The sequence below is a fragment of the Gavia stellata genome, chromosome 20, assembly GCF_030936135.1.
Source record: "Gavia stellata isolate bGavSte3 chromosome 20, bGavSte3.hap2, whole genome shotgun sequence".
NCBI lineage: Eukaryota > Metazoa > Chordata > Aves > Gaviiformes > Gaviidae > Gavia > Gavia stellata.
This window is the reverse complement of record NC_082613.1, coordinates 1384264-1409339: the sequence shown is the minus strand read 5'-3', so window position 1 is coordinate 1409339 and position 25076 is coordinate 1384264. Positions and strand designations below refer to the sequence as shown.

Here is a 25076-nt window from a genome sequence, read left to right as displayed (position 1 = left end):
GGATGTGGGATGCCCTGGGCTGTGGGATGCTGTGGGATTCTCTGGGATGTGGGATGCCCTGGGCTGTGGGATGCTGTGGGATTCTCTGGGATGTGGGATGCCCTGGGCTGTAGGATGCTGTGGGATGCCCTGGGCTGTGGGAGGCCCTGGTCTATGGAGTGCCACACAAAGCAGTGAGTGGGGGCACGCTGGCCCGATGCGACGGAGAGATAGCCCCAGCCCTGGCTCTGAGCATGGCTGAAGGAGCAGACACGGCTGTCAGCAGGCAGGCCCAGGGTGCTGGCCGCAGGGGTGCTGCTTTTGGCCCGCAGGCCTGATGCCACGTGCCCGGCCAAAGGGGCTGGTGCCTTCCGAGGCCAGGGGTGCCCAGGGCTGCCCTGCACCGGCCGTGCCAGCGCTCTGCCTGCAGTGACAGATGAGGACTGTCCTTAGTTAAGTGCAACGCTCTCGGTGTAGCACAGGGCTCGGGGAGAGCAGGGCCCGCTGCCAGCCAGGTCCCAGTGTCACCCACGAGCCCCTGGCTGGCACAGCCCCAGGGAGAGCCAGCCCCAGGGCCACCGCCTGCCTGCAGGACCGGGGCCTCATCCTGCGCCGGGGAGGGCGGCAGCGCGGCGAGGGGAGGCGGGGGAGTGGGGGCTCCGGCAGGGAACAATGCACCGCCACGAGCCCGGCTATTGTTGTGGGCTGCGAAGGTCACGGCGCTTCCCAGGGACAGGGATGGGGACACGGGAAAAGGGGAGAAGGTGGGGAAAGGGATGGGGAAGAGGAATGGGGAGGGGGAAAGGGACAGTGGGCAGGGATGGGGACAGGACAGAGGCTGGACAGGGATGAGGGCAGGGAAAAGGGGACAGGGATGGGGACAGAGAACAAGGGACAGGGGAAAGGACAAGGGAAAGGCGTCAGTGGGAAGGGACAGAGATGAGGACAAGGAAGAGGGACCAGAATGGGGACAGGGAACAGGGATATGAACAGGGAGCAAGCATAGGGACAGGAGAAAGGGGCAAGAAACAGGAACAGGGGACAGGGATGGAGACAAGGGACAGGGGACAGGGATGGGGACAGGAACAGGGACAGGGATGGGGACCCCCGCCCCGCAGCCCCGTCCTTCACAGGCCCTGGGGGCTGGCGGCAGGGAGACAAAGGCGGTGGGAGGCAGCGCTCCCACCCCCGTCCCCGTCCCCGCGTGTCCCCATTGTCCGTGGCCGGTGGGGGGGGGGGTGAGAACGGGGGGGAGGGAGCGGGGACCCCGCACTGCCGTGATGCCCGGGGCGCCCGGCGCTGCCGGCGGCGCGGGGGGCTCCGGGGGGGGCTCCGGGCGCGGCCGGGCGGAGCGGCCCCCTCCCCCCCGGCCGCCTGCCTTCCTCCCCTCCTCCTCCTCCTCCTCCCCCTCCCCTCCTCCCCCTCCCTTCCTCCTCCTCCTCCTCCTCCTCCTCCTCCTCCTCCTCCTCGCCGCCCTGCTGCCTGCCTGCCTCCCCGCCCCTCGCACTCGGCTCCCCGCTCCTCGCCGCCCGCACAGCCGGGGCCGGAGCGCCGGGCGCAGCGCGGGGCCGGGGCGGGGCGGGGCGGGGGCCGGTGCCGGGGCCGGGGCCGGTGGCGGTGCCGGTACCGGAGCTGTCCAGTGCTGAGGGCGCCGGCCCGGCCCCGCCATGCCCCGCTCCTTCCTGGTGAAGAAGCTGAAGGCGGAGGCGTTCCCGGCCGCCGGGGCCCCCGCGCCCCCCTACGCCCCCCTGGAGCCCCCCTACGCGCTGCCCGGCCCCGCCGCCGGCGATGGTGAGTGCGGGCCCGGGGGCTCCGGGGGGGCCCCCCCGCCGCTATTGTGTGTGCGCCCGGCGGGGCAGCGGGGGAGCCGGGGGGGGGGACGGGGGTCGCGGGGGGCCCCGGCGTCGTGCGGGGGGTGCGGCGGGGCGGGGGGGGTCATCCCTCCCCGCCTCGTCCCGCGCCCCGGGGCCACCGGCCCCTGCCGAAGTTGGTCCTTGGGGAAACATCCCCTGCGCGACAGCGGCAGCCCCCGTGGGCAGCCCACGCTCCCGGGGTGCAGCGGGGGCCGGCGCCTTCCCACGACAAGTTTGGGGGGGGCACGAAGCAGTCGGGCTGCGAGGGCAGGCGGGGGGGGGGCGGCGGGGGGAGCGGGAGCCTCGCCGTGCCTGCGGGTTTCATTGTTCGCAGCGGGGCCCCGAGCCCCCCCGGCAGCGCGGGGAGCAGGCCGGGGAGAGGCGGGGGGCAGCCCCCTCCCCGCAAGGCTGGGAGAGGTGCGAAGGGCCGGGCTGGGGGTGGCCGGGGACCCCGGAGCCCCGTCCTGCCGGGGGACACCGGGGCGGACGCCGGGAGTCACCCGGGCTCGGCAGAGACCCCCGACGGGGCGGCCCTGGGACCTGCCCTGGAAGAGGGTGCGGGGGGGGGGGGGTCCCGGGCCGTGGGCTGGCGGGTCCTGGCTGCTCGGGGACCGGGAGGTTGAGCTGGATGCGGGAATGGGCCTGATCCAGCCACGCACAAGCCAACGTTGCCCGACCGCTGCGTTGCTTGTCCCCCCCTTTTCTACTGCTCGCCGCCCCCCAGCCTTTGGTGGGCTTTCTCTGCTGGGGGCGGGGGTGCCAGGCCCCCCTGGCCCGGGGGTCCTCTGCTCCCCCCGCATCGGGAGCCAAGAGCCGGTGGGGGAGGGATGTGCTGCAGCTGGGCAGAAGCTGCCGACGCTGCTCTCCTGGAAATAACCTTGCTGCATGCTCGGAGGCAGCGTGAGAAATTGCTGAGCAGAGCGCTTTCTGCACAGCCCGCGCGACCGCGCTGTCAGCACGGCGCGGGGGGACGGGGGGGGCGAGCTCTGCCCCCACCACGCAGCCCCCTCCCCACCGCAGGCACCCCCAGCCTCCCTGGGGCAAAGGGCAGCAGCCGCTCGCCCTGGGCAGGGGGTCCCATGGGCGGGGGGTCCCATGGGTGGGGGTTCCCATGGGTGGGGGGGACACCTGGATTTAGGGGATGCTCGGCCGCAGCTGGGGTGGGGTGTCCACGCTGTCCTGCTGGCATGCGCGGGTGAGCCTGGCCATGCACTGACCCCAGGCCCCCGACAGCCCCCGCTGTCACCAACAGCAGGGACGTGTCCTCTGAAGCAGCTGGCAAGGGCCAGTGTGCATGAGGCAGAAGACCACTGGGACCACTTTGGGGTACCTGGGGTGGCAGCGTGCCCCACAGGGTCACTGGCCCAGCAGGGAGAGGGCTGCGCTGCTCCTCCCACGGTGACCTTCATGTGCCAGCACGGAGGGATGGGATGCCCACGCTGCGCCCACTCTGCCACGGGTCAGGAGTCCCTTACCCAGAGCCAGGCCATGAGCAGACCTGCACCAATGTCACACCGGGGTGACACTACTGGAATGGCGCCCAAGCCCCGCTCTGTGCCCGGGGGGCTGTGGGTCTCTCTCCTCGGCGGGAGCCCAGGGCCCCGGTGCTGCTGGCCTCCCGGTGCTGCCCCATCCCTGGGGAATAGCCCCTGCAGGGAATGGGGACCAGGTGGGGGGCCTTTCCCAGCCCCTTTGCTGGGGAAGGGAAACCCGGGGCAGCCTCTTCCCCCTCGCCCCGGCTGCCCCGGGTTTCTGGAGGCGAGGCGGTGGACGGAGCAGAGCTCATTACCGGCGCCTGCCCCGGTGAACAATGAGGCTCTCGGCACCGACAGCTGTCGGGCGGCTAATGGCCCCCGGGGGCTGCCTGCAGCCGGGGCAGCGGGGCGGCACCCGGGCAGGCGCAGCTGGACGTCCCGCAGCTCCGTACCCGGCTCCCACCCCGGGCAGCCCCGCGGGATGGGACCCATCCTGCCGGCAGATGCGGACAGGAGCTGGGACAGACTCAGCCCCTGTGCAGGTGAGGCAGCTCTGGTGCTCAGGGGCAGCTCCTGGGGCTGAGCGGGGACAGGGACCGGTGCATGGGGGACAGCCCCAGTTCTGCACCCCCGATAGGCATTTTTGGCTCATGGCTTTTCCCCGTCCCCAGTGCGGCTGGCCCGGAGGGACAGTGACCCCAATGTGTCATCCTCACAGGGTACCTCCAGCACTGCCTGGCACCCGCTGGCTACGACACCGACAAGAAGCAAGGTCTGCCACCGCCACCGCCGGACCCAGCCTACGCGCCCGGCCAGGAGGAGTACAGCGACCCCGAGAGCCCCCAGTCCAGCTTTTCCGCCCGCTACTTCAACGGGGAGGCAGCGGTGACGGACAGCTACTCCATGGACGCCTTCTTCATCACGGACGGGCGGTCGCGCCGGCGCAGCGAGAGCCAGCGCCGCGGCAGCCACCGTCACTCCTGCCCCGAGTGCGGCAAGACCTACGCCACCTCCTCCAACCTCAGCCGGCACAAGCAGACCCACCGCAGCCTGGACAGCAAGATGGCGAGGAAATGCCCCACCTGCGGCAAGGCTTACGTCTCCATGCCCGCCCTGGCCATGCACGTCCTCACCCACAACCTCAAGCACAAGTGCGACGTGTGCGGCAAAGCCTTCAGCCGGCCCTGGCTGCTGCAGGGCCACATGCGGTCGCACACCGGGGAGAAGCCCTTCGGCTGCTCCCACTGCGGGAAAGCCTTCGCCGACCGCTCCAACCTGCGCGCCCACATGCAGACCCACTCCGCCTTCAAGCACTACAAGTGCAAGCAGTGCGAGAAGACCTTCGCCCTCAAGTCGTACCTCAACAAGCACTACGAGTCCGCCTGCTTCAAGGGCTCCGAACACAGCTGTGCAATAGGGAACTAGCCCCCCAGCCCCCTGCGGCACATCCCCATGCTCGTCCCCATCCCCATCCCCATCCCCATCCCCATCCCTATCCCCATCCCATCCCATCCCATGCCATCCCCAGCCCGGTCCCGGTCCCCGCACCAGCACTCCTGCAGCTGCAGCCGGCCGGTTTGTGGCTGCGCCGTGGCTGGAGGACGCATTCCCGCAGACTCACTCCCCACCTGGGAGGAGGGTGCCCCAGCACTCCCCAGGAAGGGCCGGATCCGGCCGGGCCCACAGCAGGACCTGGCTCCTCGCCCGTGGGTCCCTGAGCCCCCCCGCAGCCAGGCAGGTCTCTCTGCGGGGGACTCACCCGGGGACCTCTTCCAGACCCAGGAGAGACTTTCCTCCCCCAGCTTGTGACTTTCACCTCTATTTATTTAATTTATTACTATTATTTATTTAGAGCTGCTGCTTCTCCTTCCAGGGGATCCCGGGGGAGAAAAGACACTTTTCTGCTCCCCTCAGGAGCAAAACCTCACCCGACCCTAACTCAGACGGGACCATGGGTCAGTACGACTGACGGCTCGGCGGGACTGACGGACGATGCGGCTGATGGCAAGGCAGGGCTGTCAGTCGCCCTCGGAGGCTGGGGTCGCACCGCCCGGGCCCTGGGGCACCCCAATGCCCCCCTGCCCAGCACGGTCCCATGGGACATGGCCCCGTGGCACAGTGCTCACCCTGACACTGCGGCCCCGCAGGCCCGGAGTCAGGGGAAGAGTGAGGGGCTCCCGGCAGAGACCCGTGGGACACGTGCCCCGCCGGCTCCCAGCTCCCAGCTCAGCCAAGCAAGACTGGCCCCCGCCACGGTGATGGGCTGGGGATCAGCCCCCCCGGGAAGGTGCAGACCCCTCGCCGTGCAAAGGGCCAGGCTGGCGGCTGGGCTGGAGACCCAGCCCTGGGGCAGCATCGAAACCCCATCTGCCCCCCGCGCACCCCCAGCCTCTGTCCGGACCCCTCCCCGGCTGGCTCCTGGCCCACTCACCATCGCCCTCCGCCTGCGCTCAGGAGGAGGGGGTCAGTGTAGCCGTAAAGTTTGGGTGAGTCTATTTAAATGTTCTTATTTATATTATTTATAACTTATGCTTTTCACTATTTATTTGCCAAGACTGGCAGGGCCATGCCGACGCCGGCTTGCAGGAGGTGGCAGAGCTGCAGCAGAGCCGCCGTGCCCAGGACACAGCTGCGGTGACACGGACGGGGACAGGACCCCGAGAGCTGACCGTGCGGCAGGCATGGAGGCAGGAGAGCACGAGCTGGCCCAGCAGCCCGGGCTCCTTGCCCTGCAAGCCTCCCCCAAAGGCAAAGCCCTTCTCCTTCGTCTTCCTCGCTGCCGCAGGCTCCTGCTCTGCTCCCTGCCCCGCACCAGCCCGGCGGGGACAAACCAGCCGTTCTATGCAACCTCCCGGTGGAGCATCCCCGCACCGGCCCCAGAGCGAGCACTGCGCGCACGGCATCCCGGAGTGGGGCCCGACCCGCGTCTCCGCTTCCTACCTCGGGCCGCGAGCTGCCATGGCCCCATCACCCCGTGCCGGTGCCCAACACCTTTGGGGTTCAGCCCGGCACCCCACGGGGCCACGCTCGTGTACCCCCACACTGTCTTCCTGCTCCGTCTTCCTCCCTGCACCGTCTTCCTCCTGCCACCTCGGTGCCCGCAGTGCCATGGCCGTGGCTCGCGGGCTCGATGCCTCTCGGGGACGTCCCTGGCACGGTCCTCGCTGCCGTGGCATGGTGGCCACGCACCCACACTCCCGTGCAGGGGAAGAGCATCGCCCCGGCCGCGCAAGCACCCCACCAGCGAGGACGCAGTGGTTCAGGCTTTCCCTGCGATGCCAGCGCCTTTCCACAGCAGCACCGCGTCCCTCGGCCAGGCAGGCACAGAGCGCCGCGCTTCTGCCCCTGTCTATACTGTAAATAGCAGATACTATAGCAATAATTTTCCGTGCATGATAGATTTTTTTCTGCCAGGTTTTGTACTCGACAGCCCCCAGTAAGAGAAGTCTACTGAGAACCGGCCACCTGCAGTATTACTTGTAATGCAATTCAGGGATATAAAAGGGATTTCTGCCACTAACCGTGTGTCTCGGGAGATTTGTACAGGTGGTGGCGGGATGGCGGCATGTGAGCACCGGACAGGGGAAGCCAGCCGCTGGCCTGCCCGTCCTGCGGTGCCCTGGGCAGCCCCGGGGCAGGTGCATTGCAGAGAAAACATCTGCCCCAAAACAAGGGGTGGAGATGCCCCGGCATCCGGCTGACGCACCCAGAGCATCCAGCGCTGCCCGCTTTGCCTTGCCAGCCCCAGTGGCCGGTGGGCAGCAGCCAGACAACCCCCCCGCCGCCACGGTGAGCAGAGGGTTTGTAATGCCACCCTGCTCGCGAAAGCACGGGGGAAGCTGCGAGCAGCGGCAGAGCATTGACCTGGAAATAAAGCGCCGTGCGAAATCCTGGCAGCGGGGCAGAGAGCCCGGCGGGCAGCCCGGGGGGGTGCCCAGCCATGCTCACGCAGCCCCAGCCTCACCCCCAGGGCTCAGCCATGCCGAACAGGAAGGGCTTGGTGAACCGATTTTATTTCAGCTGCTGTCACATTCACATCCACTCCCGCCCGCACGGGCAAAGGTCGGGGGCGGTGGGAACAACCCGGCAGAGCCCCGCTCCCAGGGGCAGCCAGGTGCTCCTGCCCCCCACCCCTCTCACTGCCTTCCTTCCCCACAGACGGGTGCCAAAGGGGGAGGGCAAATTATTTTTGCCCTCCAGCTCGTTGGCAAAGCTCTCACTGAGCCCTACGTTCCTGCTGACATCGGTGCTGCCCCGCAGGCGAGAGCGCAATAATTCACCTGCGAAGTCATCACCGGATTCATCCTACAAAAAGATCATCCTGGAGCCTCGCGAGCCCGTCCCCCACTGTCACTGTCCCGTCCCTCGCACAGGGCAGAGTCACCCCGCGTGTTTCTGAGTCAGCACTGGGGCTGGGGACCCTCTGTGCCCCCCGGGAGCCAGGGCAAGGGGGCTGGCAGCAGCCGTCTGCCACTGCCATGGCCCCGCTATGGATCCAGGCTGCCCCGGCTCCGGCAGCCGGTGGGGTGGGAGACCCAGTTCTTGCTGGGAGCCTCTCCGCCATTTGGGACATTGGTCTGGAGAAATGACCTAGAAAGATTCAGGGCTGGAGCACCATGGTGTCTGCCCGGCCACAGAGCATCCGTGCTTGGCTGCTCAGCTCTGGGGCTGTTTCACGGTGCCTCTTCCTCGCCAAGGACCCCGCGGGGATCAGCGCAGCAGGGAGGGGGCTCTGGGGTGGGGACGCGGTCCTGGCATGGCCAGGCAGGCGGGGGGCTCTTCCCAGCTCCCGGCTGAAAGTGCCGTAGGCAGATCCTTAGAGCCCTGGCACGGCCAGGTGGGAGCAGAGACCCCCGGGCAGCCCCGGGGCAGGAGGCAGGATGGGGACCCCCAGCACACCGAGCAGCCTCGGCGGGGGGTCAGCTGCTGCGTGCCGAGGGGTGTCCCGCTCGGACAAGGAGCTGAGGGCAGCCCCAACCACAGCCTCGCCGGGGCAGAGAGGAGCGGGCAGCAGGCCAGCCAGCGCTGGCACTGGTCCCGGCCACCGGCCCTGCCTGTCCTGCCCCTTCACTGTGACTCTGCAAAACGGCGGGGCGGTGGCGATGACGATGGCGATGGCTGGGCCGGGAGGAAGCAGAGGGGCCCGGCTGGGTGCTGTGCTGCTCGGGGCGGAGCGGCAGGCTCGGCTGGCCAGGCAGGAGGAAGGACGAGGCCAGCTCCCGGTGCCAACCATGGCGGAGGCCGGGGACCAGAGCATCCACACGCAGCATATCTCGGCCGTGCACAACGTGCCCATGCGCATCCTCATCCGGCCCATCCCCACGCAGCTGGAGCCGGGCAAGGTGCAGAGCCTGGTGGAGACCCTGCAGGTGAGCGCGGCCCCGCTCCCCCCGGGGTGTTCGGGGCAGCCGCCCCTGCACCGACCCGTGCCACCCTGGGGAGCACTGCCAGGGAAGCTCGCGGCACCGAGGCCCTGGCACAGGCGGGTCGGTGGGTGCCGGGGCGTGCGTTGCTCTCGAGGGTCTCTCCCTTCCCAGGAGGATCCCGAGCGGGTGCCCCCCATCGACGTGCTCTGGATCAAGGGCAGCGAGGGGGGGGATTACTTCTACTCCTTCGGGGGCTGCCACCGCTTCGCCGCCCACAGGGCGCTCAACCGCGACACCATCCCCGCCAAGATCATCCCGTCCACCCTCAGCGACCTCCGCACCTACCTGGGCTCCTCCACGCCCCACCTGCGCTAGCCCGGCGCCCCGGGGGATGCACGGCCCCCCGCAGCCCCCCGTCCCGGTGGGAGCCCGTGGGCTGAGCTGGGCCTGATCCGGGGTCCCCGTGAGCCTCCGGTGGGGATGGGGTCAGGGCTCCCCGGCCCTGGGGGCTCCCGGGGGTCCCTGCGGGGCGGGGGTCTCCGCGCCCCCCTCCAGCCGGGACTGGGTCAGGGTCTCGCTGGCACCGGGAGGAGCCCGGGGCGGGGCGGGGCGGCGGGGCCGGCAGGTGGCGCTATTGTGCCGCGCCGCCCCGAGCGGCCGCGGGGACCGGGACGGGACGGACCGGGATGAACCGGGACGGGATGGACAGGGATGGGACGGGACGGGACGGGACAGGACGGACCGGGATGAACTGGGATGGGATGAACTGGGATGGGACGGGATGAACCGGAACGGGATGGACCAGACCAGGATGAACTGGGATGGGACGGGATGAACTGGGACGGGATGAACTGGGACAGGATGAACCGGGAGAGGATGGGATGAACCGGGACAGGACCGACTGGGATGAACTGGGATGGGATGAACCAGACCGGGATGAACTGGGACAGAATGGGATGAACCGGGATGGGACGGGATGGACCGGGATGAACCAGGACGGGACAGGATGAACCAGGACAGGATGGGATGGACTGGGATGAACTGGGATGGGATGGGATGGGATGGGATGAACCGGGATGGGACGGGATGGAACGGGAAAGGCTGAACCAGGACGAGACAGGATGAACCAGGACAGGCCAAACCGGGGCACAGCTCAACCGGGACAGGCTGAACCGGGGCACACTGGAACTGGGCCAGGTCACAGCCCATCCAGGACACAGCCAAACTGGGAAGGGATACACACAAACCAGGACACAGCCGAATAGGGACACAGCCGTACTGGGAGGAGGCACAGCCGAACCGGGCACGGCCAGTCCCCAGGCCTCCCCCAGCGACTCTGGACTCACCCTGTGCCCGGACCAGGAGGACCCTGGGCTGTGCCTGCCCCGAAACTGCCTGCTGCCATCCCTGGATACATCCCGTGGTCCTCCTCTCCGTGGGGGACATCTCTGAAATGGGGTGGTGGGGACACCCACTGCTGCACCTGGAATAAAGGCAATCAAACCCCCGCGGCTCCGGGGCCTGGTGCTGGGGGAGGCTGGGGTCGGGAGCAGGCATTCAGCGGCGTGACACGGCACGGCACAGCATGGCGTGGAGGCCTGGCACCTGTGAGAGCGGTGGCTGCAGGCACACGGGACAGGGACAGATGCTCTGTCAGAGGATGGATGCTCTGCAAAGGACAGATGTTTCCTGGGGGACGGAGGGTCTGCGAGGGGATGGATGCTGTGTTCGGTATGGATGCTGTGCCGGGGGATGGATGCTGTGCTGGGGACGGATGCTCTGCCAGACCACACTGGCGTGCAGCTGAAGTCAGGGTTGGCTCTGGCCCGGCTGTGAGAGCACATACAGTCCCGCCATGCTGGATGCCGTCACTTCTGCAAACACCACGTCTTCCCCCCATGTGCAGGCTGGAAAAACCGCCCCGAGCATCCCCTGGGCGTCTCGGCATCCCTCTGAGCCGGGAACCTCGGTCCAGGGAGGGGAAAGGCCACTGACTCACCCCACCACGCTGTGAGTCAGCAGCAGGACTGGGACAGGAACCGCAGCCGGACACTTCTGCCCTCGCTCTGCCCCCTCGGCCACACTCCTCCCCAGACAGATCCTGTCCTCCCAGGGCAGAAACGGGCGGGGGAGAAGGTTTGGGAGGTGGACACGGCCCCCCCAGGCACCCGCTCCGCAGGGCAGCGTACACGGCAAGAGCTGGCAGCACTGCCCGCCGGACGGGGCACACTTTGCCGCTGCCTGCCAGCGCGGCGTTTCCGCAGGAGTCGCTGGGGAGGAAGGGCAGGGTGGGCTGGGGGCTGCTGCACCAGAGCGTCCCTCCGGCCCCTTCCCTCGCGGAGGTGAGGGAAGGGGCCGGAGGGAGCCTCTGGCGCGGCAGAGCTGCATGTGCCGCATCAAAGCTGCTCTCCGCCAGGAGGAAACCCTGCAAGCGTTCACAGAGAGAGCAGCCCTGGTCCACTGCTCCCTGATGGGCCATAAATTTCTCGGAAGAATTGTGGCGTGCTAAAAAGTTTCCTCTTGTTAGAGAGCGGGGGGGGGAAGGGAGGAGGTGGCAGCTCTTGCAGCAGCACAGGACATCACCAGGGTGCCCTCAAATGGGTGCCCCCATGGTAGGGACTGGTTTTTGCCCAGGCCCTGGGCTGTGCCCCCAGTGCTGGGCATCTCCCGTGGGTGCTGCTCACCCCTTCTCCCTGGGTTTGTGCCCCTTACAAAGGGAGCTGGGCGTGAGGCAGCTCAGCAGAGCTCGGACCCCATGAGTGGGATGGATCCTGCAACCCCCTCTCCCATGTGCCTGCACCTCCTGCCTTCCAGCTGGGAGACCCGCTGCAGGATCCACTCTTCCAGCGTCCCATCCTCTGCAAACAGTGCCAGGACATCCCTGCCAGCCCTGCAGGTGCCCCGTGGCACTGCTCACGGGGCTTGGTGGCACCGGCACATCCCCAGGTCTGGCACGGTGCAGGCAGCGTGAGGTGACCCCCAGCCAGTGCTGCCAGTGCTGCAACGCCCCAACTGGCAGAGGACTGGGTCTCACCAGAGCCGGCGATCTCTGCATCAGCTCTGTCCGTCTGTCCCTTCATCCCTCCACCTGTCCCCCTTCCCTCTGCCTGACCCGCGGGGTCTCCGGTGTCATCGGCTGACAGCCGATCCCGGCTGCCTCCAATCCATTCGTTCCAGGGCAGGAACAAAGAGGCTTTGTGGTCTCCCCCCGGCCCGGGCTGGGTGGGGGGGTCCCGGCTCCGGAACTGGGACAGACTTCCCCGCACGACAGGCGTGTAATGCCTTCCAGACCGGCGGCCCTGGCCTGCAGGTACAGCCCGGCAGGCGGAGGGGGCCTGGGGCTCCCCACACTGCCCCGGGGACCCGCCGGGACACCCTGCCACAGCCCTGACCCCGGGGGGGGGTCAGGCAGGGAACTCTCCCAGGACAGGGGCAGCTCTCACAGGGAAATGCCTCTGCCCCCCAAAAGGTTTCACAACGCCCGGTCCCCTTGAGCCCGTCTTGTTCCTCCCCACCCAGGGGCGCTCCAGGGGCTCCCACCCAGGTTTGCCGGCCTGTGGCTCCCTGTGTTAGCAAGCAGGGACAGCCACCCCTTGGATGAGACCGTGTTCCAGTGGGAAGCGGCTGAGCTTGGATGCTGCATGCGTCCAGCGGCCGGGGCAGAGCTCCCCAAGCTCGCCTGCAACGGGGCAGCTCCGCGGGGCTGCAGCCTCGCCGGCCTGAACTGCCCCGAAATCGGGGAGCTGCGGGCAGAGGGGCCAGTCCCGGACACCCCCTGCACTGGGGGCTGGTTGGGGGCTGCGGGGCAGGCTCGGGGGCTCTCAGTGGGGTGGGCTGGGATGAGATGGGATGGGATGGGACAGGAGGGGATGGGATGGAATGGGATGGGATGGATGGGATGTGATATGATGGGATGGGGTGGGATGGGATGGGTTGGGTCAATCCAGCGCTACTTTGCCGGGGCTCAGCAGGGTCAGGCCTGCCTGGTGTCCTGGCGGCCACATGTGCCGGCATTGCCGCGGGTCTGGAATCCATTTGCCTCGCCGGCAGCGGTGTTTTCCCAGCAGGGCCGGAGCAGCCCCACGGGGCTGGGGGCAGCCCTGGCCCCCCGGCCCATCTGCTCCCTGTTTATTTTCTTACACTTAAGTATCACCTCGCAGATAAACACTCTCTGGAGCGGGGGGCAGGGGACATTTCCCCGCCAGCGGAGGCAGGACCCAGCCCTTGGGGTGCCCAGCACCCCGACGCCGGGGGTGCCCCCCCACTGGCCAGCCTGCACCTTGGTGGGTGCCTGGTGGGTTGGGCTGGGGCCATGGCTACGACCCCATGCTCCGGCCACGTCCCCTCTGTGCCACGTGTCCCGGGCAGGGTCCTGTCCGCCCCCAGCCCACCATGCATGCCTGACCCACCGCCCGGCGCTGCCCGCTCCGTGCCCAGGGCTGTGCAGTGCGGCACCGCTCTGCCGGGACGGCAGCTCTCAGCCCAGAAGCCGGTTTGTTTGTCTGGATCATCTGGGAGAGTCATGATGCCAAACACAAGCGTGTCCTGGCACCCACTCAAGTCTGCCGCGTGGTGCAGTGACCGGCGGGAGGTTTGCGATGCCGCAGCCCCTGGCTGCACCTCGTGCCACCCGGCTGAGTCAGGCCCAAGGCACTCGGTGTCGGGGGGGCCGGGGGGGGTCCAGGCACAGGGACGCACGTCCTGTCCTGCACGCCCGCCGGGCAGCACAGGAAAACCCGGCTGCTGCCGCGCGTCCTCCCTCCCCAGCGGCAGCAGCATCCGCAGGCAGCTGGCGGCGGGACAGGCAGGGACTCGGCAGCATTTGCTGCTTCCCATGGCTCCTGTTGCTCTCCTGGCCAGGACTGCACACGTGTGCCAACCTGGGGAGCTCTCTGCAGCAGGAGGTGGTGGCAGTCGGGGTGTATAAGGCACCGTGCACACACAGACCTGCTGCATGCCGCAGCACGCACACGTGTGCACGTGGATGTACTCACACACGTGTGCAACTGCGTGTACACACACCCCTACTCACGTATATCCATGCACACACATGCACGGGTATACACATCCACGCACAATGCCCACACGTGTATGGATGCACGTGCACATACGTGTGCACAGCTGCGCATCCATGCCAATGCACACATGCAGATCCATGCACACACCTTCATGCACATGCATGCACACGTATGCACTGCCCCCCGCCCCACACCGAGCCGTCTCCAAAGCCTGCTGCTCCTTGTCCCCAAGTGCCCCATCCTCTACTGCAGCAGCACAGGGCACCAGCACCCCACACGTGGCCGTGCCCCCCAGAAACACCCCAGGGCAGCTCGGCTGGGCCCTGGGCCTGGGCTTTCCCCCCCCCAAGCCCTGCCTGGCCCCATCAGCTGGTGGCCATGTGTGGGGTGGCCGCAGCTGAGTACACAGCCCCTGCCATCCGTCTTGCCGCCTGTCAGGGCCGGGGGCTGCTGCAGCCCCCCAGCCACAGCCCAGCGGGACGCCGGGGCAAGAGCGGGGCGAGAGCGGGGGTTCCCTTCTCCACGCAGGCACCTGCCTGCTCCCTGCCTGCTGCGCCGAGGGCTTGCCCGTCCCCAGCTCTGCCCCGGGCACCTCTGCAGGGGTCGAAACAGCCCCCGCCTGCGCCCGGGCAGGGGCTATTGCCAGGGCCGGGAGAGGGTCGGGGTCCCTCGCGGGGACCAACGCGCAGCAAGAGGCGGCAGGGGATGGAGCCAGCAAGGGACACGTCCCCATGGCAGTGCAGACACCCGGTGCAGCCCTGCATGCCCCCAGCCCCAGCAGGACCTCCGGCCCCCAGTGCGGCCCTCTCCCCCCTGCCAAGTGATTTACAGGCTCTGCGCAGGCAGACAAATGGCGAAGGAAAACAGGGCAGGGGGGTCCCGCCAGCGAGGGGCTGCCTGCGCCCCGCGGGGGGGAGAGGGGCCGTTTGCTCACAGCCTGCTGGGCTGGGCAGGCAGCAAACCAGTGCCGGTGCCGGTGCCAGTGCCAGGGAGCACGGCCGCCCTTGCCACAGTCTCCCCGCATGCACGGGGAGAGCCCTGTGGGGGACCCACCAGCCTGGGAGCCACCTTGCGAGCTCCAGTCCGGCAGCCACAGGGCTTTGGCCGTGGGGTGTAGTGGGACATGACGCCACCCCATCCCCTGGCCCCCAGACCCCCTCAGCAACCACCTCGCTCTGGGGTTTGCAACATGCCCGCTGCATTCCGCGGCTGCTGTCCCAGCCCCCGGCAAGCCCCTGAGCTGGCCCTTTTTGCCTTATTATTAGCTGGAGATTTCCTCCGGCATCCCCCTCCGGCTGTGGGGCCAGTGGGGCAGATGGGGACCGCAGCTGGGATGGGCTGGCACCGCAGCTACCGCCAGGCTCCGGGGTCACATCCCCAGCAGCCCCGGAACCATCCGCCGGGAGCTGGGTCCTGCCCTCCGTTTGCCTTTGCTGCTTGACCTGCCGTGCCCGGAATATCACCGAGCCGCCGACCTCCGCTGAGCCGCAGGCCGGGGAGGAAGGCAGGCAGGAAGCCTCCTGCCTGCTCGGCTCAGCTGGCTGCCCCCCTGCCTGCTCTCGGGGGTGCCGGGCTTGGGACCGGGGGGGGGTGAAGGCAGGGCGAGACCCACACAGACCTCCCCAGTGAGGAGGAGCAGGGGGTGGCCATCGCCTGTGGTAGTGGGTACCCAGAATGGATCGGGAGCTGACCGCAGGCTGGGGGGGCACCCCCAGCCCTCCCCGGGACGCCGGCGGCTCCCGCTGCTGCCAGCTCATCTCTCCCCCCGCAGGAAAAGACTCCGTGTTTCCACTGCCGGCACACACCTTCCTCCCGGGTGGGAGGAAACGCTCCTGGCTGCCTGGCAGTGCTGCCTGCAACACTGCCCGTGCCCCTGGCCGTGTCCCCCTGTCCCCTCCCGCGGTGGGCAGGCGGGGTCCCAGGCCCTGGGGACACAGGGGCGAGGGGTGCAGAGCATCCCTGCAGGGCTGCCTGCCCTCACCGCTCCCTGCCCGCCCCGGGCATCCTCCCGGGCACAGACACCATCCCAGTGGGGCACGGCAGATGTCGGGAGCAGCGTGTCCCCCATTGGCATCCCTTCCGATAAACACCCCAGGGACCACACTGGTGCCACCCGCTCCCGGATAACTGCCCCATCCCGTTTCCCGTGCCCTGTCCTTGCCCGTGCCGCCCTGTACGGGATCCGGGGCTGGCTGGGCACAGGTGGGCAGGGGCTGGGGACACGCTGCCCATGGGCTGGCACTGCATGTGGCATCGCTTCGCAGGCACTGGGGGCCGAGGGCTGCGGCACGGGGAGCGCTCGCCGTGCGGTGGCCCTGGCACTGTCTGCGGCACTGCTGGTGTCCGGTACCACCATGGGCACGACCTGGAGCCCGGCCCCGGGTGCAAGGTGCCTGCGGCCAGGCCGACGTGCCGGAGCAGGGCCAGGCCCGTGGCCGGAGCCAGCGCTGGCTCCCGTGGGCTGGGGCGAGGATGCTGGCCGCTGGCCGGAGGCTCGGGGGGCCGGCTGGGGGTGGGCTCCGGCGCCAGCCCCTCCCCGGCCGTATAAATCCCGATTCCCCCCGCAGACAGTCGTCCCAGCCCTGCTCGGCCGCCGGAGCGGAGCAGCAGCGGGAAGGCGTCCGGAGCCGGCCGTCGCAGCCGTGCCGGCGGGGGAAGGCTCCCCGCAGCCCGGGGGGTCCCCCCAGCAGGGCCGGGGGCGTGGGTGGGCGCCACGCCATGGCCTTCACCATGCTGCGCCCCGTGGCCGCCCGCGTGCTCTACCCCGACCTCAGCATCCTCTCGGAGGACGAGGAGAACCGGAGCGAGAGCGACACGTCGGACCAGTCGTTCGGCTGCTGCGAGGGCGCCGAGGCTCGCCGCAAGCTGCCGCGGAAACCGGGGCCGATGGTGATGGTGAAGCAGAGGCAGGCGGCCAACGCGCGAGAGCGGGACCGGACCCAGAGCGTCAACACGGCCTTCACCGCCCTGCGGACCCTCATCCCCACCGAGCCGGTGGATCGGAAGCTGTCCAAGATCGAGACCCTCCGCCTGGCCTCCAGCTACATCTCCCACCTGGCCAACGTGCTGCTGCTGGGCGAGGGCTGCGAGGACGGGCAGCCCTGCTTCAGTGCCATCTACGGGGCCAAGGGCGACCTGGACAGCAAGCAGCCCCGCAGCATCTGCACCTTCTGCCTCAGCAACCAGCGGAAAGGGGTGAGCGGGGCGGTGGGACGGGGGTCCCTGGGCTGAGCAGGGCAGTAGGCTCAGCAGGTCCCCATGGGATGGGGGGACAACAGCTCCTGCCCGGGCAGAGAGGGGCAGGAGGCTCGGCACGACCCCGTGAGAACCACAGGCTCTGGCTCCAGCCCCCGCTGGAGGTTTTGGCTGCTCCTGGCCAAATCCTGCTCGTAGCCGCACGCCCACAGCTCCCGCTAGCGTCAGAGGGCCGGGCTGCTCCCCCACGTCCGCCTGGGCCAGGAGGTCTCGGGGGGTTAAACAGTCACCCCAGTGCCGGGGGCACTTGGCCTCCCCGGGGGAGGAATTCAGAGCTTGCAGGCTGACCCCATCCCCGTCCCCAACCCAGTCCCCGACCCCGCCAGCCCCCCCAGACGCTGCGGCAGGGCTGCCCCAGGCAGCACCCTGACATGATGGAGACAGGCGGGGCACGGCAGACACCCCGCATGGGGGGGCCGGGCAGGGTTCCCCGTCCAGTGGCCCCACTCAGCGTCTGCTGGCGGTGCCGGCACGGCTCCCACATGGGGCGGGGGGCTGACCTGGGCACCCCTGCCCTGCCGTGCCGTGCCCTGCCCGCCCAGCTGACCCCCCCTCCAGCACTTTGCAGCTTGGGGAGCACCTTTCCCATGGTCAGCCCATCCCGCTGCCCACGCCGGGGTCCTGGAGGCCCCTGCCCTGGGATGGGCCGTGCAGGATGCAGGGTGAGGGACTGGCAGCTGCCCAGCCCCATGGGCACCCCCGGGCAGGGCCATGGGCAGGGGCTGCCGGACCCGCACCATCCCCACGAGACCCCCAAGCCGTCCCATGTGCAACCTCGAGCAGCGTGGGCACGGGGCACACTCCAGCCCTCAGGCTCTTTCGGTTTCTGCTGCTCCATTTTTAATTGCTCCTCCTGCTCCTGTCCCCCCCCCACCGTCACCGGCCAGACTCTGCAGCCTCCCTGGCTCCCCCCTGGGGACCCCCAGCCCCGGTCCTTGGCAGAGCTGCCCCTGGCTGCGCCCCTCCGGCCGGGACCCTCCAGCCAGGGCTGAGGTGTGTCCCTGGGCTGCTCCCTGGCGCTGGAGCTGGGGGGCTGGCATGGTGCTGGACCCCCCCAGGGGACCCCCCAGAGGCACCGGGGCTGGGGAGCCCCTGCAGCACCCGGGACCCTGGGGGCAACAGCAGGACCTGGGCTGGGACCCAGCTCTGTGACTTCTGGCTCTGGGGCTGGGCTGGAAAGGGGCTGAACTGGTCTGTACTGGGCTGGAAATGGGCTGGGCTGGGCTGGAAATGGGCTGTACTGGGCCATGCCGGGCTGTGCTAGGCTGGAAATGGGTTGGGCTGGGCTGGAAATGGGCTGGGCTGGAACTGGGCTGTCCTGGGCTCTGCTGAGGCATGCTGGGTTATACTGGGTTGTTCTGGGCTAGACCTGGGACACGCTGGTCTGTGCTGGGTTATACTGGACGTTACTGGGCTGAAGTTGTGCTGGGAGGTGGGGCTGAGCTTCCTCATCCCCAGTGGGACTGTGGGTCTGTCCTGGGGTCGTGGGTCTGTCCACGGCTGTGGGTCTGTCCTGGGGATGGGGGCCTGTCCTGGAGCCGTGGGTCTGTCCAGGGGCTGTGGGTCTGTCTGGGGCTGTAGGTCTGCCCCAGGGTGGCACCAGCCCTGCCCATGGGTCCGAGCATTGTGGCACTGAGCAGCCACAGGGGCCGTGTCCCTGTAGGGTGATGGGGCTGCGGGTGGCCCCCCCACAGCAGCCACCCAACAGCCACCTACCCAGCCGCTCACCAGGCACAGCCCCGTCTGTCCATCCATCCCAGGCAGCACTGAGCCACCCCAGGACTGCGGCACCCGCCGTTTCGGGGCAGCTCCTCCGTCTGGAGCCGGCACAGGGTGGCAGAGGGCAGGAGCGGGGCACCCCCGGCCGGGGCACCCCCCCAGCACCTGCAGCTCTCCCCTCCTCTCTCTGCAGGGTGGCCGGAGGGACCTTGGGGGCAACTGCCTGAAGGTGCGGGGGGTGACCCCACTGCGAGTGTCGCGGAGATGAGCCGGGGTCTGGCAGCACCCGCCTGAGACAGCGGCAGAGCCGGCCGGAGCCCGCGCACGCCAGCCCCAGAGACCGGAGCGGGGAGGGGGGGAGCTGCCTGCCCGAGGCGGCAGCAGCCGAGCCCAGGGCCACGGGCCGGGACCGCACCGACACCGGCCCCGGAGCCGGCAGCGGGGCGGGAGGACGCTCCCGCGGCCAAGGCTGCCCGCGCGGGGCAGGGCCGGGGAGGGGGGTCCCTGCGCCCCGGGGCTGGACTGGAAAGGGCCCGTGTGTGGCCGGCGTCGAGGCGCTCTGGGGGGGACGGTGTTGCGGCCCCGCAGGCGCTGGTTGTGCACATGCAGCCGCTTGGAAAATAAACCTTATTTTTCCGATGGGCCGGTGCCTGCCTGCTGCCCTGCTGTGGGGCAAGGTGGGGGGAACGTGGGGTGCCCAAGATGGCCCCGGCCCCCTGGCCCTGCACCCGCCGCTGCTCTGTGCCGCTGGAGCCAGTGCGACCGTCCCGGCTCTCCCCAGGGGTGCACTCCTGGGCCCCAGTGGGATCCACGTGGAGCGAGCCCCCTGGGCACATGTTGTCCCCACGTCCCCAGGCCCTGCCGACAGCTTTGGCCCCGCAAAGGCTACGGGAGCCCCAGCGTGGTCTGCACTGTGCCGTGCCGTGGGATGGGGACGGCATTGCCAGCCCCGTGCCACAGCCACGAGCGCCGGATTGGGGTTGGTGTTGCTGCTTTTGTGCCTTCCCCTCTGCCTGGTACATCATGGCTGCCACGACTGCCACCGCCACCGCGACTGCCACCGCTGCCATGACTGCTACCACTGCTGTGACTGCCAACAATGTCACTGCCACCACCGCCATGACTGTCCCCACTGCCGTGACTGCCACCGCTGCTGCAACTGCCACCACCGCCGTGACTGCCACCGCCACACGACAGCCGTGCACAGTGGGGCTGCAGGCAGCAGCACCTGCGTGGGGTCAGGTGGGGACACGGGGGGCTCCCAGGCCAGGCCCCCCCCCGGGACCGTGCTCGGGGGGGCCAGGCTGGGCTGGGCAGTGGGGAGCGCCGAGCCTGGGAAAGGTGCCGTGCTGGGGCCGGTGGCTCCCAGGGGACGGCGTGTCCCGCGGAGCAGAGGCAGCTGCGGATGGGGCAGACGGGGGCTCCCGGGGCAGCCCCCCGAGGGCTGCGGGACCGGACCTGCCCCATCGCCCCAGGGTGCTGGAGCCAGCAGGGAGCAGGGGGAACACCCTGGGGGTCCCGCAGCAGCCTCCCCCAGCCTGCCCCGGAGACGGGGCGAGGGCAGGAGCCCACCGGCACCTTTCAGCCCCCCGCTCGGCCGAGGCAAGCCTGCCCCGGGCTCCCTCCCCCCGGGTTTGATTTATGGAGCTGACAGCGCGGCGCAGCTGTGAGAGCTGGTCCCAGGCAGGGACCGGGGTGGGTGGGAGAGGTTTGTTCTCAGCGTGGCTAATGTGTCCCAGACCCCAATAAACAGCCGTGAGATTCTCCAAACAGCCCGGGACACAGAATCCCTGCCCCCGGGTTTATCGGGGGGCAGGGGCAGAGGGGGGGGACGGGGGGGCTGCGCTCTGCAAACAGCCCGACCCGCACGTGAGAGGGGGGCGGCCCCTTGAAGCGGCAGCTCCGGAGCCCTCGGGGGCCAGCGAGGACTGGTGGTCCCAGTGCTGGGGGCACAGCAGGTCCCAGTGCTAGGACGGGGGTCCCAGTGTGTCCCAGTGTCTCCCAGCATGTCCCAGCACTGAGTCTGCGGGTCCCAGTGTGTCCCAACCACCGGGTGGTGGGTCCCAGTGTGTCGCAGGGCTGAGCACAGCATGTCCCAGTACCAGTGACTAGGGCCCTATCAAGCTCCAATATAAAGACCGTAGGTCCCAGTAAGTCCCAGTACAGGAGCTGTGCACCCAGTCCCAATGCCAGGGACCAGGGCCTCAGGAAGCCCCAGTGTAAATGCCACGGATCCCAGTATGTCCCAGTGCTGAGGCTGTGGAATCCAGCACATCCCAGTGCTGGGGTCATGGGTCCCAGCACATCCCAGTGCCAAGGACTAGGGCCCCAGCAAGCTCCAACATAACAGCCATGGGTCCCAGTATGTTCCAGTGCAGGAGCTGTGCACCCAGTAAGTCCCAGTGCTGGGGGTGTGCACCCAGTATGTCCCAGTGCTGGGCTTGTGGGTTCCAGCACGTCCCAGTGCTGGGGCTGCAGATCCCAGCATGTCCCAGCACTGGGACCATGGGTCCCAGCACGTCCCAGTGCCAAGCCCATGGGTCCCATCATGTGCCGGTGCCAAGCCCACGGGTCCCAGTACATTCCAGCCCCTCCCAGCACCACGAGAGGGAAACGGTGACTCAGAGGCGCTGGAGCCTGCCGGGCTGGTGGGAGCCGGGCGCCCCTTTGCCCCACGTGGGGTGAGCGCCGCAGCCACCGCAGCCGATAGCCCGCTGATGCTCCCGGCTCCCCGGCAGCCGCGGCCCCGCGCCGAGCCCAGCCGCACCGCCTCTCTCGCGCTCCCCTCCCATCCTCTCCCCTTCCTGCGCGCGGACACCCTTGGAAAGGCTCTTGGCCGCTTTCTCTGAGACAGGAAGGTGTCCCCGAGTCTCAGGAAGGAAAAACACTCAGTGCTGAACCCACAAAGACCGTCTCCGAGGGGCCGGGGCTGGAGAGGCTCCAGGCCTGACATCACCTGGGAACTGGAACCAGAACCACAGCTGCACTCCGCGCCTGGTATTTTTTTCTTTAACTTGTGTTTTTAAACTTTCTTTTTATAGATTTTTTTTTTCCCCTTTCCCTTCTCCATTCCCCTCCCAAATATTTCAGCCTCTCCGCAGTTTAACCTTGCCGGGCCAGCGAGGCTGGAATGCAGCAGGGCTGCACCCGCGGCCGGAGCCCAGCGGTGCCGAGAGCTGCCGCACTGGTGGGGCGGCTGAGGCCGGGTCCGGCTGGGCAGGAGCTGCCAGAGCCGCGGGCAGGGGGCTCGGGCAGGGGCTCAGTCCCTGGTGATGGGGGACCAGGACCCCACAGCCCCCGGCACCACTGTGCACCAGGGCTGGTGGAAAGAGACTTGTGGCCTCGTGGGGACCTGGGATGGTCCAGCCGGGCACAGGGGCGTGGGAGGATGGAGCTGCAACGGCAGAGAGGTCTGGCAGAGCCTGCAGTCGGTGGGCAGCACTGGTCTCCCAACCATGGAGACTGGGGGCCAAGCCATGCCTGAGCCTGAACCGGAGCCGGAGCCGGAGCCAGAGCCAGAGCCTGTGCCAGCTGAGCAAGCGGAGCCAGCCGGGGATGTGGGACATGAAGGCAGGTTTCAGCCCCAGGATCCAGCCCTCCGCATGCCTTGTCCTTTGGCAACACCTTTGGGTGCCACCTGGCCCTCCCTGGGCTCCTCCTGGAGCAAAGGCTCAGGACAAAGACCCCAACGTGTCCTGCACTGGCACCGGAGCAAAGCTCAGCTGCTCGCTGCTCAGGGAATCCTCCCTGTTGCAGTGACCGCAGCGATCCACCAAGCAGTGCGGGTCACCCCCGGCCCTGTCGGACCTGGGAGCAAAGGACTGTGAAGTGACTGCCAAGGTCTGGATGGCAGCGGGTGGGGACAGAGGGACATGGGGACAGGGGGACAGGGCTCTCTGCCCAGGGCAGGTTGGAGGAAATGGGGAGGGATGGGCAGCTAGGCCTGGGATGGGATGGACACAAAATGAACCAGGGGGTGATGGGCACACTGGAATGGGACGGGACGGGATGGGCAGACCAGGGGTCAGTGTGATGGTGCCCAGGCTGGGATGCCGGGCAGTCCCTGCCTCCCCGTGCCGGCAGACACAGACCGTACTTGACCCCGCCAGCACCCTGCCAGGGTCCCAGGGCAAGGAACGGGGCAAATGGTCTGCTTGGGACCCGCAGGACACCCACCAGCTCCTCACCACCCCACCAGGGCCAGCAGTGGCCCTGCAGCTGCTGCGCCCTGCGCCAGCTGCTCCATGGGCACCCGCACTGCCAGGCAGCACCGGTGCCACCACCCTGCCGCATCCCCCCGTGCACTGGACCCCTCGGAGCTGCCCACCCCGCCGGGACCCCGTGCCGGCCACGGTCCCCAGGGATGCAGGCCCCGCTGGCAGGGACAGGGTGTGAAGCCGCGGCGCGGGGTGAACACCAGGTTAATCTCCCGCTGGAGCTTCCCTCTGCAAACAATAAGACAATGCCCGGCCGGGGGCTGCCTGCGTAACCAGCGGTGCAGAGGGGAAGTTGTAATATTTGGATTTAGCACTCGGTAAATTAAGGAAGAAAAAGGAAAAAGCGCTGGGGGTAATCAGAGGAGGGCTGGCCTCGTGCCCTGCCCCACGGCCAGTAGCCCCAGGGGTCTCAGCCCAGCCTGGGGATGGCTGCTGAGCGGGGCCAGTGTCCCCGCGAGCCAGCACAGCAGGGCACGGCTGGGAGCAGAAGATGTCCCCGAGGGCCAGGTAGGGGACAGGCATGTCCCCACCATGGGGACGCGCAGCCCAGAGGGTCGAGGCTCGGGCATTCAGCGGGGCTGTGGGCAGCGCTCGCGGCAAACACAGCATCTCCTGCGACACCAAAAATAGGGATCTGGGCCAGGAGTCTATTTTAATCCAGACCTGCTTGTGCTCATGGGAAATACAATCCTGGTTCTGCAGCTGGGGTGGCCGGCCAGGATAGGGCCCTGGGGGGACGGTCACCTCCAGCTGACAGCGGTCAGGGTGGCAGGGGGTGACAAGTGAGGGGGCTGTCCCTCGGGTGCCTCGCCTGCACGGGGCCGCGCCGGGGCTGCGCAGTGCAAGGGGCCCCTCTGAGTGGGTACAGAGGGTCGTGGGCACCGCAGCTCCCAGGAGACTTACAGGATCGGCACTGGGGAAGGGGTGTCTGGGGTGGGGGCTGAGCCCCATCCTGCCACAGCACAGTCCCTCCCAGGGCTCCTCAACCAAACAGGCACCATCGGCAGAGATGGGGCCATGTTAGCGGGGCTCTTGCTGGGGGCCGGGGAAGGGCCGTGCTGTGGGTCGTCCTTGCAGGTGCCCCAGGGTGCCCAGGGCAGGGACAGCTCTGCAGGACTGGGCTTAACCCCTCTGAAATGTGGTGGGGGTCTGGGCTGCTTTCCCACCCGCTGGCAACCCCACTCCCTGCCCCAGGGCAGACCCCTGCCTGCCCTGGCCCCACTGGGTGAGCAGGGCAGGGGCACGTGGGGAGCCCCAGGGGGCCAGTTGAGGGGTGCGGGGCTGGACCCCACCCTGTGGGGTCTGAACCAGGGGCTCGGGACGGCTCCGTCCCGCCCGGTGTGCCCTGGGCAGAGGTCTCCCCCCATCTGGGGACCCCAGGGTGGGGGTCCGGTGCAAAGCTGGCAGAAGGACTGGGACAGGTAGGGGAGAGGTGACCGCCGGGCAGCAGCAGGCAGCAGCGGGCAGCGGCACGGGAAGGCCTTCGGCACGCAGCCGTGCGCCGGGAGCCCATTTCCCCACAACAGGGGCCGTTATCAGCGGCAAATACTCGGAGCGGTCCCAGGGGGGACCTCCAGCCCTTCCCCTCCACCTACCCCACCGCTCTCCCGCTCCGGCCCACGTCAATGCCGCTGCGAAGGTGTCGGAACAATCGCCTGACAAAGAGCTATTTTTAGGGGCCGGGGCTCGGAGCGAGGATACGGCCCGGCCGCTGACAATGGGGGGAAGGGGGCCGGGCTTCCCCCGTGACCACTCGGCAGCAGAAGGACCTGTAAGATTTCCTCGATGACCCAGGGCCGTACAATACAAGGAAAGCGCGAGAGGGAGATACCCCCGCCAAGACGAGCTGCTCCTTTACCTAATGGGAGTGACCTGGGGTGAGGGGCTGTGAGATTCGGGCCAGCAGCACCTCCCGCGGGGGAGACTCCCACACCGGGAGGGAAGCGGGGTGAAGCGTGGCCATGCTCAGCTTTCCATGAGGCCGCGGCCGGAGGGAGCCTCAGGGGGCCGGGCTGGCTCCTGTCTACTTGTGCCACACACCCACGTGCTGAAGGGTGCGAGGCTCCGGGCACGGGGGGCTCCGGGGGGCAGGGGGGTGTGGATGCAGCTCAGCACGAACCCCTCTCCCCTCCGGCCTGGCTCACAGCTCTGCGCAGGCTGCAGCGCTTGGCCAGAGCCCGGCCACGGTGGCAGG

At 68.7% G+C, this 25076-nt stretch overlaps 3 protein-coding genes across 3 annotated transcripts; all 3 read left to right on the top strand.

Moving 5' to 3' along the window:
• Positions 1 to 1646: 1646 nt before the first annotated feature.
• On the top strand, positions 1647 to 4732 carry SCRT2 (scratch family transcriptional repressor 2). The gene is made up of 2 exons (XM_059827358.1): positions 1647 to 1770; positions 4026 to 4732. The coding sequence occupies exons 1-2, from the start codon at positions 1647 to 1649 to the stop codon at positions 4730 to 4732; spliced, it is 831 nt and encodes a 276-aa protein (XP_059683341.1).
• A 3331-nt stretch (positions 4733 to 8063) lies between these two features.
• Positions 8064 to 9061, top strand: SRXN1 (sulfiredoxin 1). The gene is given in 3 exon segments (XM_059827398.1): positions 8064 to 8306; positions 8308 to 8676; positions 8845 to 9061. Coding segments are annotated over 3 exon segments (816 nt in total). The 3' UTR covers positions 9049 to 9061.
• A 7343-nt stretch (positions 9062 to 16404) lies between these two features.
• On the top strand, positions 16405 to 18980 carry TCF15 (transcription factor 15). Its single transcript, XM_059827297.1, has 2 exons — positions 16405 to 16886; positions 18859 to 18980. The coding sequence occupies exons 1-2, from the start codon at positions 16410 to 16412 to the stop codon at positions 18931 to 18933; spliced, it is 552 nt and encodes a 183-aa protein (XP_059683280.1). The 5' UTR covers positions 16405 to 16409; the 3' UTR covers positions 18934 to 18980.
• The last annotated feature ends 6096 nt before the right edge of the window (positions 18981 to 25076 follow it).

Coding starts and splice junctions, on each gene's coding strand:
- SCRT2 (XM_059827358.1), top strand. CDS start 1,647: ATGCCCCGCTCCTTCCTGGTGAAGAAGCTGAAGGCGGAGGCGTTCCCG. Junction 1,771..4,025: donor CGGCCCCGCCGCCGGCGATG/GTGAGTGCGGGC, acceptor TCATCCTCACAG/GGTACCTCCAGCACTGCCTG.
- TCF15 (XM_059827297.1), top strand. CDS start 16,410: ATGGCCTTCACCATGCTGCGCCCCGTGGCCGCCCGCGTGCTCTACCCC. Junction 16,887..18,858: donor TCAGCAACCAGCGGAAAGGG/GTGAGCGGGGCG, acceptor CTCTCTCTGCAG/GGTGGCCGGAGGGACCTTGG.